General features: G+C 46.5%; 1 protein-coding gene across 1 annotated transcript in view; it reads right to left on the bottom strand.

Annotated features, from left to right (window-relative positions):
* Positions 1-16,222, bottom strand: part of LOC144767733 (urokinase plasminogen activator surface receptor-like) — a 129,696-nt gene that overhangs the window by 92,866 nt on the left and 20,608 nt on the right. Inside the window, exon 2 of the mRNA XM_078651119.1 lies at positions 15,278-15,391. Coding sequence (XP_078507245.1) covers positions 15,278-15,391 — 114 coding nt within the window. The remainder of the gene's footprint in view (positions 1-15,277; positions 15,392-16,222) is intronic.

The raw sequence follows: 16,222 nt of genomic DNA, 5'->3' as shown, positions 1-16,222 counted from the left end.
ACCTGCCACTGATAGATGTAGGGCTTGAGGCAGACATTTGGGGTTCACTTGCTACTGATAAATGTAGGGGTTGAGGTAGAGACGTTCCTTGGGGTTCACTTGAAAGTGATAGATGTAGGAGTTGGGGTAGGGGTATTCTTTGAGATGTACCTCCCACTGATAGATGTATGGGTTGAAGCAGACATTTGGCGTTCACTTGCCACTAATAAAAGTAGGGTTTGAGGGAGGGACATTCCTTGGGGTTCACTTGCCATTGAAAAATGTAGGGGTTGAGGCAGAGACTTTCCTTGGGGTTCATTTGCCACTGATAAATGTAGGGGTTCAACTAGGGCCATTTCTTGGGGTTCTCGTGCCACTGACCAATGTAAGGGTTGATGTAGAGACATTCCTTGAGATGCACTTGCCAGCGACAGATGTAGTGGTTCAAGCAGGGGCATTTCTTGGGGTTCTCTTGCCACTGACCAATGTAGGGTTTGAGGTATGGACATTCCTTGTGGTGCACTTGCTGATAATAGATGTAGGAGCTGAGGTAGGGACATTCCTTGGGGTTCGCTTGCCATTGAAAGATGTAGCAGTTTAGGCAGAGACATTTTTTGTGGTTCGCTTGCCATTGATAGATGTAGGGTTTGAGGGAGGGACATTCCTTGGGGTTCACTTGCCATTGAAAAATGTAGGGGTTGAGGCAGATACTTTCCTTGGGGTTCATTTGCCACTGATAGATGTAGGGTTTGTGGCAGGCACATTGCTCGAGGTGCACTTGCTGATAATAGATGTAGGGGCTGAAGTAGGGACATTCCTTGGGGTTCGCTTGCCATTGATAGATTTAGAGGTTGAGGCAGAGACATTCCTTGGGGTTCGCTTGCCATTGATAGATTTAGAGGTTGAGGCAGAGACATTCCTTGGGGTTCGCTTGCCATTGATAGATGTAGGGGTTTAGGCAGAGGCATTCCTTGGGGTTCGCTTGCCATTGATAGATTTAGAGGTTGAGGCAGAGACATTCCTTGGGGTTCGCTTGCCATTGATAGATGTAGGGGTTTAGGCAGAGGCATTCCTTGGGGTTCGCTTGACATTAATAGATGTAGGGTTTGAGGGAGGCACATTCCTTGTGGTGCACTTGCTGATAATAGATGTAGGGGCTGAGGTAGGGACATTCCTTGGGGTTTGCTTGCTATTGATAGATGTAGGTGTTTAGGCAGAGACATTCCTTGAGGTTCAATTGCCATTGAAAAATGTAGGGGTTGAGGCAGAGACATTCCTTGGGGTTCATTTGCCACTGATAGATGTAGGGGTTCAAGCAGGGGCATTTCTTGGGGTTCTCTTGCCACTGACCAATGTAGGGTTTGAGGTATGGACATTCCTTGTGGTGCACTTGCTGATAATAGATGTAGGAGCTGAGGTAGGGACATTCCTTGGGGTTCGCTTTCCATTGAAAGATGTAGCGGTTTAGGCAGAGACATTTTTGTGGTTCGCTTGCCATTGATAGATGTAGGGTTTGAGGCAGAGACATTCCTTGGGGTTCACTTGCCACTGATAGATGTAGGGGTTGTGGCAGGCACATTGCTCAAGGTGAACTTGCCACTGATAGATGTAGTGGTTTAAGTAGGGGCATTTCTTGGCGTTCTCTTGCCACTGACTAATGTAGGGGTTGATGTAGAGACATTCCTTGAGGGGCACTTGCCATTGAAAAATGTAGGGGTTGTGGCAGACACTTTCTTTGGGGTTCATTTGCCACTGATAGATGTAGGGGTTGATGTAGAGACATTCCTTGAGGGGCACTTGCCAGCGATAGATCTACGGTTTGAGGTAGGGACATTCCTTGTGGTGCACTTGCTGATAATAGATGTAGGGGTTGAGATGGGGACATTCATTGGGGTTCACTTGCCATTGATAGATGTAGGGGCTGAGGTAGGGACATTCCTTGGGGTTCGCTTGCCATTGCTAGATGTAGGGGTTTAGGCAGAGACATTCCTTGGGGGTTTGCTTGCCATTGATAGATGTAGGGATTGAGGTGGGGCAGCAGCTCAGGCGTACTCACATTCATTTTTGTTGGTTTCATGGGTGGGGCAGTATGTGTACTTACCTCTGCCAGAAGTAGGGTTTGAGGTAGGAGCAGCAGTTAAGGTGTGCTTGCGATTTATTGGTGTAGGGGTTGAGGTAGGAGCAGTGGTTAGGTGTAGTCACCGTTGGTAGGTATAAGTAGTTGAGAAAGGGTCAGTTGTTGAGTTGTACTTGCCAATGGTACATGCAGGAGTTGAAGTAGGGTGCATCGTTCAGGTCGACTTGACATAGATAGAAGACAAATATATGACCTGGGTACGGTCAGTCATGAAGATAGAATTTGGATCGAATGATATTAGACTTGAGGTAGGGGCAGTAGTTGAGTTGTACTTGGGATGGACAGATACTTGAGGTAGGGGAAGTAGTTGAGTTGCACTTGGGATGGACAGATACTTGAGGTAGGGGCAGTAGTGGCGGTGTACTTGGAATTGATAGATGTAGGACCTGAGGTAGGTTCAGATGGTGAGGTGTACTTGACATTCATTTACTGAGGTTCATGTGATGAGGCAGTAATTGAGGTGAATTTACTTTTATACTGTAGTTGTGATAGTTCATGGGGGGGCATAATGACATTTCATCAGAGTTGGGGCAGTAGGAGAGGTATGCTTGTCGTCAGATGTGAATGGTTATTGGTTGGGTTGTACTTTGGATTAGTTGCTGTGGGGATCAGAGATAGTGGCAGGAGCTTTGCTGTACTTGGGATTTATCATGTTGGGACAAAATCTCAATTTTAAAATATCAGGAGACAGAAATATCATGACGCAGGGGGCGCTAGAGAGCCCGGCTGCAAGATGGCTGTCAGTCTGTGAGGCTCTGCTGGCTGGAGGTATCCTCCTGCATTTATCTGGCTTATGAGGCGAAATCTGCCCTAGCCACTAGGTGCCTGATCACGGCTGATCCTGCTGCACCGGCGGAGTCCTTCCTTATTGGTGATCATAGCATCAGAAAGATGATAGCTGCGGTGGAGGTATCTGTGGCCTAGACATGTGGCGGCTTAGAGGGGGACCGATGTGCTACCATGAAATATCCAAGGGTCTCCCACTGAAAGCAGGTGCGTGCTCAGGGGACCCTGCAAGGTGGTATCCCCTTGGGCGGGGACGGGTGGGCTGCCTGAGTGGAGCTGCTGTACCCGATTGGGTCTGCAGGTTCCACTGGATTATGGCGCCTTCTTGGCTGCTGAGGACCTAGTGCCAGGGTGCTCGACTGCTGGCTGCTGAGGTGCAGCTGGTCTGGCTGCTACATCAGATGGAAGCAGTTCCATGCAGGGAGAGGGCTCTTTCTGCAGTGGAGAATAGGGGCCCAAAGGGAGTGGGAGGGTCAGACCTGGGCCGCACGACCCTATTGAGATCTTGGCCTGCCCTCCCTTGCTTGCAGCAGGGGGCTTGGCCGCATGGAGACTTTCATGCGGGGGCTGCTTGTCGGCCGGTGCCCAGAATGTGGGGCCTCCTCATCAAAGACTGTTATTTTTCAAGAAGATGGGCCCCAGGGGAAATGAAGCCTGAGACAGTGTCTGGGGTCCGTCCTTTATGGTGGGGATGCCGTGATCCTGAATAGTTGACTACCTGCATGTCTATCACAAACCGCCTCTGCAGACTCCCTGGTGCTGAATGCTTAATTGGAAGCGGTCTGACGGCCTGCCCAAGAACCGTCTGTTTTGCTGGCCTTAGGGGCCACTACTGTAGACTACCTCCACCCGGCTTGCTCGTGTCCCCTAGAGTGGATCGCTGAGGTGTGGTGGGGTTCTCGACACAACACCGGCATTATGGCCTCAGCTAGCTCATAGGATCTGGAATCTGCCCTATTTGGTGATTAGCAGAGACACAACTGAGCCAAGCGGTCTGCTTGTGCCCCCTGGGGTTGGATTGCTCGGGGTGAGGTGGGACCACACCGCGGATTGGCTGACGATGCATAAGGCCCGAAGAACTGTGGCCATTGCTGGTTGCTGACTCCTCCTCAACCTCAAGATGAGGAAGGCCGATGAGAAAAAGACCAAGCTGTCCTTTGAACAGTGGAAACAGACGCGCAGTGAGGACACGCCCCACAGGACCAGCCATTATGCCTGGGGGACACCGAGAGCTCGTCTCGAGACCTGATATCCAAGAAATGTTCTTAGGCTTAAAATACAGTCTGACTGCCATTGATAATAAAATGTAATTGCTCACAGATAGGTTCGACTGCCTCAAGGAGAAAGTGGCTAATCATGAGGAGTGCATTGGCAGCTTGCGCAGTGCACGTTCACGATGAGGGACGATGGAGCATCCGCAAGTGAAAAACCGCTACAAATGGAAAAGGTGTTGGAAGTAATTTGATGTAAAAATGAAGACTTGGAGGCGTGGTCCAGTAGAAACAATTTTCAAACAATCGGTGTCCAGAGTCCACCGCAACGGGCCGTATGGAAGACTCTGTCGAGTTGATGATTCACACCCTCTATGGGGAGGCGCTCTCTACAGTATACATAGTAGAAAGGGCACATAGATCACTGGGTCATCAACCCCCATCTGGAACACCGGCCTGCCCTGTAATTGCTTGCTTATTCAACTACATGGACCGAGATGTTGTCTTATGCCTGGCCAGAGACAAACACTCAGCTATAAGGGTAACAATGTGTCCTTTCACCCCGACTTCACAATGGCAATCCAAGCGGCATAAGAGATTTCCTGCCCATTAAGCGATCCCAAATACTCCCTCCTATATTCGGCCAAGCTGGGCATCTTCCATGCAAGAAAAACCATGCACTTTATTAATCCCAGGCAGGTGCCAAGTTTGTTAAAGGCCTTCCACTGGTGGTGGACAGACCGCATGTTGAACTGAAGAATGCCAACCCAGGCCAGTGACAATTACTAACAATGGGCGCGACTATGGACTAACCTTGGGTGAGAGGCTGCGCATTGCCTGGACACTGGGCTGGCTGAGTTACTCCATGGGTATGAAGATGTGACTCTGAGTCTATCTCAGCATTGCGGGTCCCCAACATTGGCCTTGCGAAACGGGTTCTCTCCCTTTACCTTCCTCCCTGGCGTGTAACCTGGGCATTATCATTGATGAATCCCTCAATATGCACCTGCAAGCAGTAAAAACCTCTGCCACGTGTTTCGCCATTCTAAATGGCTGAAAAAGATCTGTTGGATGTTGCCTGACTCCACTAAGAAAACCATAATCAATGCATTGATTACCTCTAGGCTTGACTATGGGAATGTGCTTTATTTGGGTTCAAATAAAGCCACAACACGTACATTGCAGGTGGTACAAAATTCGGCAGCTAGGTTGTTATGCAAGATCCCTAGAACCACTTCCACCTCCCAATATCTTCGTGACTTGCACTGGCTCAAGATTGAAAACTGAGTCAAATTTAAAACACTCTGCTTTATACACAAAATTAAAGCTGGTAGGGCTCCGAAATATTTACAATCCCTTGTCAGCCCCTATTCTCCTTCTCGTATTCTCCTCTCCTCCAAGTTAGAGAAGTTTGTCGTTCCTAAAATCAAGCTTTCGCGGATGGGCGGAAGTTCTTTTTCCTATCTTGGTCCCCCTCTGTGAAATTCACTGCCTCTTCTACTACGAAACGATATAGATTACATCAAATTTCGCAAAGCCTTAAAAACATGGTTATTCAACATCTAGACATTGGCATCTACTCATCCCTCTCTCCGCAAGTCTGCAAACTGCGCTGGGAAACCCCTTTTGGGTAGCTGCCGCGCATTATAAGTGCAAATAATAATAATAATAATAAAAATAATAATGACCTCACCTTTCTCACCGAGGTATGGCAGCTTGTGGGCACGCATTGCCCTGGTGCAATCATATCTGAGGGGGGATTTTAATGTGGTTTTAGACCCACTATCAGATTTATCTTAGGACTCTCTAACACCCTCATCCAAGGGCGGCTGGTCAGCTGCAGACTATCATGGCTGATAATGACCTTCTGGATCTCTTGAGGGGCAGGCATGGCGCTAGCAAAGACAAAACGTGCAGGACCTCGGCTTATGCAACCTGGTCGTGCATTGACTATTGGCTAGCAACGCGTCATGTGTTTGCCTAGGTCAGCAAAGTTTCTCACCTGCCGTGAACCCTATTGAATCTAGCCCCGTGCTTTGTAGATTTTCAACTCCTGAGTTTCAGACCCGTGTCTACATGTTGCGCTTGCCGGCAGGTGCTCTGCGAGATCAGGGGCCTCATTTATAAAAGTGAGGCATCGCTGCGTGAAAACAGCGATGCGTCACTTTTCACTGCGCTCTCCTTGCGACACAAATGATGCGTCATATTTACAGTATGACGCATCATGGCGCAAGGAGTTACAGATACGTCCGTATTTCTGATGTATCTGTAGGCGCAAAAGTGACGCATTGCTGGAGTGTGTCACAAAAGTGACGCAACTCCAGCAATGTGTCCTTTCATATGTGGCAAGCCCCATGTGAAAGGGCCTGCGTCAGTCTTACGCCTGCTGTGAGGCAGGCGTAAGAAATTGACGCATTTGTGTCCTAGACGTGGCGCAGTGAAATCTTATAGAGTTCACTGCATTACTTCTACGACCCTTTCTTGCGTCAGAACGCCCCCCCCTGCATACATTATACCTCGCATAGGTATAATGTAGCGCAGGGGTTTACAAAGTGACGCATCTACCTAGATGCGTCACTTTGTAAATATGGTGCAACAAGGCACATTTTTTACGCTGCTGGTGCGTCACAAAAAGTGACGCACCGGCGGCGTAAAAGTGGCGCACGGCCTCATAAATGAGGCCCCAGGAGTTCAGGTAAGCTATCCGCGCATCCATCGTGTAAAGTTTTGCTCTCAATGTTGGCACGGTATATTCCCACTCAACTGTCTTGAGGCATTCAATACAGTGATATGAGGGGAATGTATAGCAAAGAATTCAGGTGTATCATGAGCGCTGCGTAGTGACCTAACCTGGCTTGAAATGGAAATCTGTGAACTAGAACTTGAATGTTATACAGACTGCAGCACTACTACATTGGTCTGCATATGCAGCAAGCTTAATGACTTTTAGTAGGCAGCACAGTGAGAAATACTTTACTTAGTCAAAGAGGCATGTGCCAGGCTCTATGGGGAGGGATACAGGGCAGGCCGCGCAGACCCTGGGCCAGTGGCTACATTACTGAATTGCGTACTGATGAAGACGATATTATGTTCGAGCTGCTTGCGGTGAAGAGGTAGATGACCAATTTCTATTCCTCGTTGTACACAACAGCCCAACCCGATACGACATCAGATCTTGACTCCTATCTTAACTCGCTACAACTGCTCTAGCTAGATGATGGTCACTGCAGGTGCCTAGATGAGCTGTTCACAGAGGAGATGTTGTGCAGGTCATTAGGGCCATGTACGGTGATAGAGCCCCTTGTCTAGTGGACTTATGGCTACTTTTTGCAAAAAGTCTGTTCCTCTTTGGCGCATGTAAGGGGAATCTCTGGAATGGGGAGTGTTGCCGCAGGCACTGCAAGATGCACTAATAGGGCCCGATTCACAGAAGTAACTTAAGACAAAACCCCAAACTCACTACCATTTTGGTATTCACAGAAGGCACTTACTCATTTTGGTGTTCACAGAAGGCACTTACTCATTTTGGTATTCACAGAAGGCACTTACTCATTTTGGTGTTCACAGAAGGCACTTACTCATTTTGGTATTCACAGAAGGCACTTACTCATTTCAGTATTCACAGAAGTTAGGAGACCTAACTTTAGGACTCCTAAATGCCTTCTGTGAATACCGAAAGTCTTAAAATTAGGATTTTTCTCAGTTTAGGAGTAGTAAAGTCCTAACTTTACTACTCCTAAACTGAGGAAAATCTTACCTTTAAGACTTTGCGTCACTTTTCATTGTGCCCTTCCTTGCGACATGCTGGATGCGTCATATTTACATTATGACCCATCATGTCACAAGGAGTTACAGATATGTCAGTATTTCTGAATAACAACTACTTATATATTGATAACTTATGATTTTATTGAATAGTAATTCAGTAAATTGCTACATTATTTTTCATTTTTTAATACATATATATGCCTTTCATGCTAATTAATAATTGTTATTTGAAGAGTTTAATAGTTTTTACATTCATGGTGTTATTTATGTAATGTGTCTGAAGTGAAGTACTTTTTTCTACTTTTGATTAGACTGTAGTAGGAAAAGTAAAATTAACCTCTTAGCAGTTCAACACCTTCTCTACTGTTGCGCTGTTAGAAGTGGAAATAGTAAACTTTACCCCTCCGAAATCCAACACTTTGCCTAGTATTGTCCTGTTTGGATTGAGAATAGAATTATTTTTTTAAAACATCTTTTTTTTAAAGGTTGGAGATGATACAGCAAACGGAGGTATTTATCATTACATGAGACAATAATGGAACTAGTTTCGTGATGCTCTCCTCCAACAGAACCAAACACTCTTGACCCATTAGATTTCTTCGACATTTTCATCTACCAAAACCCCTGCCAGCTGAGTCCATTCCCTTGTATTGAAAGGGAGGTGCAAACATACCCCTTGTGAGCATTCCAATTTTCCTATATTCACTCTCACTTCCGGGGGCAATCCCTGTTTACAAACACCGTCTTTTCAGCCAACATGTACCGGTCCATATCTTGCTTCCATTCCTTTGCTGTTGGTGCTTCCCGTGCTCCCCACCTACAGGCTGTGTTTCGCTTCGCTATTGCCATCCCTAGGGTTACCCACATCTGCTCCATGCGGGTCAGGTCCGCAGCCTCCCATACGGGAAAGAGGCACAGTTTCGGCTACAAAGACAGATCCTCCCCACACACTTGTCGTAACTGTGACCCTACCGCGTCCCAGTGCTGTTGGATTATTGGACATTCCCATATTATATGGTAGCATGTACCACCTGTGTACAGGTTCGGTTACATAATGCACTTTCCTTTTTCCCCATTTTCACCATAGTTTTCGCAGGAGTAATACATTCTGTGTAATACTTTGAGTTGTTTCAGTCTGAGTTGCGATGTAATTAATAGCTATTTCTCGTGGGGAGGAGAGCGCGTCTCGCCACTCGTCATCTCCGAAGTCCCTTATATCTGCCTGCCACTGGGCGCAGAGTCGTGTGAGTGGGTATGGTAGGTTGTTAATTATTTTTTGATACGTCATGGAGATTGCTCTCTGAGTCATGTAATGTGTTAGTAGTCTGTCTTCCAGAAGACGGGATGGCTGCTGTCCGTGCATTTGTAGGTCTCGAAATGCTTCGGTTTCTGACATTTCATATTCTGTTTGTAATTCTGCGAATGATAGTATTTTCCCCTTGACCCAGAGATCGCCCAACTTTGATATACCAATAGTGTTGCATTTATTAAATCCAGAACAGGAGCCGCGTTTCCCCAGTCTTTCAGCCTCCCAGAGATCTATGCCACCCCAGTTTCTTCTTCACTCGATGCCACAGGAAGACTCTCTATGCTGTTGGGCCTGTCAGGTGTGAGAAGAGTAAATTTAAACCCTCTGACGTCCAGTTCTTTCCTTACTGTTGTGTTGTTTGGAGTGGGAATAGCAAATGTAACTCCTCTGAAGCCCAACACTTTCCATACAATTGCAGTGACTGGAGTGGAAATAGAAGATTTAACCTCTCCGAAGTCCAACATCAACCTAATTTTACATAAACTAGAGTGGGAATAGTATATTTAATATTCTGAGACTCCAATAGTTTTTATAATGTTGGTTAAATATTTTTAATAGCATTCATTTGAATAATACTATTTGGTTTTCTTTTTAAATGTATTTCAATGGATATTGCATTTTTAGTAAATGGGTGTTGGGGTTTTCAATTTTCAATATTTAACTTATTGCTTATATTAATTAATATAGTTATTGTTATTGAACTCTTTATTTTTTAAGGTTTTATTATGTATGTATTAAATATATATATATATTCACTGAAAAAAACATAGGTTACAGGGACATTATAGTTAGGCTCAGATTTCACTCATACAAAACCAGTGAAGTTCAGCAGTTATAGTTACTTGAACCAACTATAACGAATGTCCCCATAATGCACTGCTTCTTACCTCACATTTTGCATCTCAAATGACATCACTGATGAAATTAATAATTGCAAAAAGAGCAATTGAGGGACAGAATGCAGAACAATGTCATACATTCACCCCAGTTGCTCACCATGCCATTCTAGTTTGGACCCAGCCATATGCAAATAAGTCTTGACCCTGCACTCAATGGGAACAGTCCAGCCCGAACTGCTAGGACAGGTCCTCCCTGGACTGGAAACAAGCATCCTAGGACCGGTTTTGGACTTTCAAGCCTCATTAGCCAGGATAGCTTGACTCCAGTGGCATGGAGAGCACAGGACCCACGTCTGGGCATACCCGTCCCTCTCAGGGTGACAAATGCAAAAATAACAATTGATGGACAGAATGCAGAACAATGTCATACATTCACCCCAGTACAGAGATCTGGGCCTAAATCCATCCTTTTTTTTGCTCACCATGCCTTTCTAGTTTGGACCCAACCATATACAAATTAGTCTTGACCCTGCACCCAATGGGAACATTCCCGCCCGAACTGCTAGGACAGGTCCTCCCTGGACTGGAAACAAGCATCCTAGGACCTGTTTCCGAATTTCAGCCCTCATCAGCCAGGATAGCTTAACTCCAGTGGCATGGAGAGCACAGGTTTGGCAGTTCCAGCTGGACTGTTCCCATGAGGCACAGGGTCAAGACTGATTTGCATATAGCTGTGTCTGAACTGTGGTGGTGAAGTGAGCTAAAGAACGATGATGGATCCAACCCAGATCTGTGACTGGGGGTGAGTGTCTGAAAAGTTTCAGCGCTCTATCCATCACCTCCTTGTGCTTGCTTTATTTTCCCTAAGTTGGCAGGGTAAGCCCAGACGTGGGTCCCTTACTCACTTTGCCACTGGATTCAAGCTAGCCTGGCTGATAAGAGCTGTTAGCCTGATGCTTGTTTCCGGTCCAGGGAAGACATGGATTGGCAGTTCGGGCTGAACTGTTCCCCTGAGGCAGAGGGTCAAGGTGGATTTGCATATAGCTGTTTCTGAACTGGGGTGGCGAAGTGAGCTAAAGAACGATGATGGGTTCAACCCAGATCTGTGACTGGGAATGAGTGTCTGAAAAGTTTCAGCGCACAGTCCATCATCTCCTTGCGCTTGACATTATCAATTGAGCATAAGTATTTTTGAGAGTTTATGTGCTTTAAGGGTGTATACTAACCTACTACAAAAGTTAAATTAGTATACTAGGTGCACTACAACTGAGTGATACTACTTCTAACATATATTATGTGAGTGGTTATGTGACTGTATGTATCCTTATATGTATGGTGTGTGAGTGGCTGTATGGGTGCATAAGTGGGTGAGTAGCACTGTGGGTGAGTGAGATGCTATCTGAGTGGAGGTACAGGTGAGTGAGTGGGTGTGTAGTGACTGTTTGGGTGAGTGAATGGGTGTCTGGATGGCTGTATGAGTGAGTGATTCAGTCTGTAAGTGACTGTATGGGTGAGTGAGTGGCTGTTTGAGTGGAGGTACAGGTGAGTGAGTGGGTGTGTAGTGACTGTTTGGGTGTGTGAATGGGTGTCTGGATGGCTGTATGAGTGAGTGATTCAGTCTGTAAATGGCTGTATGGGTGAGTGAGTGGCTGTTTGAGTGAGTGTTTGACTAAGTGAGTTGGTGTATGAGTAGCTGTATTGAAGAATAAGTGTCTGTGTGAATGGCTGTATAGGTGAGTGAGCGAATGGGTGATCGCTTGTATGGATGTGTATATGGATATGTACGTGGTTGTGTGGGTGTGTGAGTGTGTGAGTGCTTGCATGGAAGAACGAGTGGCTGTTAAGAGGCTGTATGGGTGAGAGAGTGGGTGTGTGAGTGACCGAGTAGGTAAATAGGTGGGTGTGTGAGTAGCTGTATGGGTGAGTGTGTGGCTATGTGAGTGGCTGTACGGTTAGTGAATGGTTGTGTGAGTGGATGTATGAGTGAGGGAGTGGGTGTGTGAGTGCATCTGTGGAGGAGTATGGGGTATGTGAGTACTGGTATGGGTCTGTAAATGGGTATGCGATTGGTTGTGTTGGTATGTTAGTGAGCATACAATAGGCTGTGTGGGGGTATGAGTGGTTCTGTGGCAGATGTCATCAGTGATGTAATCAGTGAAGTCATTTGAGATGTCATCAGTGCTGTCATCAGTGATGTCACTGACCATGTCATGAGTGATGTAATATATGAGGTCATAATCAGTGCATTACGGGGACGTAAGTTATAATTAGCTCAGGTAACTATAATTGCTGAATTTCACTGGTTTTATATGAGTGAAATTTGAGCCTAACTATAACGCCCCTGTAACCTTTGTTTTTTCCGTGAATTTCTAAGGTTTTTCAAATTCTATTTCCTAACTATAACGTCCCAGTTTCGATTGGTTTTTAATGAATTTCTATGTTTTTTTAACTAGTAATTGTATTTGCGGAGTGGTGAAGAAAGGAGGCGGGCCTCCAACCTCCTCTCAGGAATCTTGCTCTTTGGGAATTACTAGAGGTAACAGGAGAGCTTCTTGGCCCCCAAGGACCCTCAGCATCCAAGAAGACTACATCTCCAAACCAGTAGTGTGCCAGGAGGTGCACACACAGAGTGGTGGAGAAAGGGGGCATGGCCTTTGAAAACCTCTCTGCAATCACGATGGGTGGGACCTATTGGACGTAAAAGGAGGGGCAGTTTGCCCCCAAGGGCCCTCAAGAACAAAGGTAAATTTACTCCCCAGCTAGTAGTGCCCATGAGGCGTGTTTTCAGAATGGTGGAGTAAGGGGGCGTAGCTGCCAACAACCTCTCAGCAATCGCACTATGTGGGACTGAGTGGTGGTAACAGGATGGGTAGTTGGCCCCAAAGGACCCTCAGGAGTAAAGTGGACTTCATTCCCCATCCTGTGTTGCTCCAGGAGGTGCACTTGCAGAGTGGTGGGTAAAGGAGGCATGGCCTCCAAAGACCTCGCAGCAATCCCGCTGTGTGAGACTTACTGGAGGTAACAGACAGAAAAGGTTCCCTGCCCCCAAGGACCCACAGCACCCAAGGAGACTTTATCCCCCAAACAATAGTGCATCAGGAGGCACGTTTGCAGAGTGGTGGAGAAAGGTGGCGGGCCTCCGATCATCTTTCAGTAATACCCTGTGTGGGACTTGCAGGGTAACAGGAGGGGTTGTTGGCCCCCAAGGACCCTCTACAGCCATGAAGAGTTCATCCCCAACCAGCTGTGCACCAGGAGGCACGTTTGCAGAGTGGTGGTGGAAAGGGGTGGGGCTTCTGGCAACTTGACGGTCTTTTTTTTTTTATTACAGGGAGAGGGGGCAATTGCAGCCCCGGGGACCCCATCACGTGAGGTCAGGTCTTTTTTGAATAGGGAGGGGGCTGTGCAGCCCAATTTCCAGGCCAATTATAGCCTCTGGGACCCAATCCCTCTGGGCCTGGTCATTTAAAAAATTTTTTTTAATAAAATAAGGAGAAGGGGCCCGTGTGGCCCCATCCCAGGCTGATTTCAGTCGTGGGAACCCCATCACCTGGAGCCCAACCTCAATTACATCTGATGGGGACCACGGAGGGTACCTGAAGGCCTTCACAGTTCCTGCTAGCCCACCACCTCCAGAGGGGCTGGCATTGCTTTTACGGAGAGGGAGCTGCTAAACATGCAGCTCCCTCTCTGTGAAAGCAAATTTGCTCCACTTTTAGCAAGCAAGAGCATTTTTATGCTCTCGCTTGCTAGAAGCGGAGCGTTTGCTATTGCATGGCGGGAGTGGTAAAGCTCACGTTCAGCCATGGCAAACAGCTATGTCCCAGGTGTGGACACCCAGTGACATAGCAGGAGATGGCCTTGGAGAGTTGGCGGTCCCCAGGGCCATATATGACTCCAGGAGGGGTGCCACATGCCCTCAGCTTATTTTGAATTTTAGCCAGGGCTGCGAGGGGTCCACATTCTATTAGATTGGAGGCCGCCCCGGGGCTGCAGGGGTCCATAAGACCCTCCCCACATTATTATTATAAGATTGCTCGGGGAGGTGGTGTTCTCCGGGCATAATGAGCCCCAGGAGGGGGGAGACTGTGTGCACCCCTCCTTTATTAAAGTATTGCTTACAGGGCCTGGCACACCTGGGGGAGGATAATGAGCGAAGTGGGACCTTCCCAAAAGGCCAAGGGATCAGGGTGTTTCTACCCTGCCCCCTTTTCTTTTTATTATATATTTTTTGTGGGATTCGGTTCAACTGAGTCTCAAGATGGCTGCCAACACTTCCTGGTTGAAGTGTTGGCAACCAATCAAATTTCAGTACAGTTTCAACAGTCTATTGGGCTCCCAAATATCTATATTTTATAAAATTAAATGTCTCTAAAACTACAGAACGGATTTACTCCAAATTACGACAAGCAGGCTTTCTAGACCAACATCTAGCTTTCTGCCAAATTTAGTGTAATTCCATTCCATTCAGTTGTTCAGGCTGCTTACAATACTTAGGGCCTGATTCACAGAACTAACTTAAGACAACATCCTAAACTTACTACCATTTTGGTATTCACAGAAGGCACTTACTTATTTCAGTATTCACAGAAGGCACTTACTCATTTTGGTATTCACAGAATTTAGGAGTCCTAACTTTAGTTAGGATTTTCTCAGTTTAGGAGTAGTAAAGTTAGGATTCCTAACTTTAGGACTCCTAAATGCCTTCTGTGGATAGCTATATTTTTTCTGATAGTTTTGAACTAACCGTTATATGTAAAGGATCACAATATTGTGTTACATTCTGTTTTTGACAACTAATAGTTTTGTCAACTATATTGTTTACCACAATAGTGTGTGAGTGAGCCAATTCATTAGGATGTTGAGGGAGGAACAATGGTTGAGATACCTTGTTAGGGCTAGTAGATGAGGTCTAATTGTTACTAATACGTGTATAACGGTGAAGAGTTTGCAGCAGCTGAAGAATCTTGTGTTCATAGATGTAAGGATTTAAGACTGGGGTAGTTGCAAAGGGGCACTTGGCTTTCATGGCTGTAGTGAATTGATGGTAGTTTTAGATGCTGAACTGCCCTTTGCTTTCATTGTTGTAGGGATGACTGTAGGGGCTGGTGTTGAGATACACAAACATTCCATTGGTGCAGTGGATTACATTAGGAGTGGTTGTTCAAGTGTATTTAGGTTTCCTTGGGTTCGGAGTAGGGGTGTTGTAGGGCTGTTCATTGTTGTGGACCAGTTCCTGTGTACTTACCTTCATATGAGTAGGCTGTGGAGATGCAGGTTGGTTGATGTGCGTAGCACTCTCGGATTGTCTCGTTGCAGCTGTAGGGTAATCCGTAACACTCCAGGCACTCGAGGCAGAGTCCTGAGGAGAGAGGAAGGCTGAATGTTAGAGGGAGAGAGCTCAAGATGGCGGAAGAAAAGCAGGAGGTGGAAGAGACGGGAAAGAAGCTTAGGGAGTTGAAAGGTGAAGAGGGAAGAGAAAGAGAAGGGGAGAGACAGAGAGGCAGTGGGGGGAACAAAGAAGGCAGAATGGGGGAGTCAGAGAGAGATGGACAAACAAATAGATTGGAAGTGTGGAGTAAGAATGTGAAGGTATGTGAGAGAAGGAGAGGGGGATAGAGACTGTGGGAGATGAGGGAATGACGAAGGGAGAACAATAGGAAAAGAACAGAGAAAGAAGAACATGTGAGAGAGTGCGACAGAGATGGAGAGAGGTAAAAGGAGGGTGGAATAGGTGGAGAGAGGTAGGAGAAGGGAGATGGGCAGATGATTAGAGAGGGTAGAGGGAGATGGAGGAGGAAAGTGTTGGGGTGAAGGAGAAGAGTAGAGGCTGAGGAGGAGATAGGGAATTGGAGATGAGGGAAGGGAAGGGGAGAAGAGGAAGAGATAGGTTACAGCCAAAAAACTGACAGCAACAAGCAGTGGCATGTTAAGAACATTGTGGAAACTGCTCCGGTGGCTGTCAGAACCATCACAGAGGATAGTGGCACAGGTTTTAGTCAACCCCAGACTTGACTGAGGGAACTCACTGTTTCTAGGCAGCCAAAGATTAGTCATAAAAAGACTGCACGCTATACAAAATGATGCAGCATGTATCCTACTTAAGCTCCAAAATACCACTCTGCCACCTTTACCCTGGCAAGCCTTCACTGGCTGCTGGTAATAAAAGGCATACACTTTAAGGTATAGTGCA

Source organism: Lissotriton helveticus, chromosome 7 (assembly GCF_964261635.1).
Source record: "Lissotriton helveticus chromosome 7, aLisHel1.1, whole genome shotgun sequence".
Lineage (NCBI taxonomy): Eukaryota > Metazoa > Chordata > Amphibia > Caudata > Salamandridae > Lissotriton > Lissotriton helveticus.
Note: the sequence above shows the minus strand (reverse complement) of the source record. Positions and strands in the feature narration are given on the sequence as shown.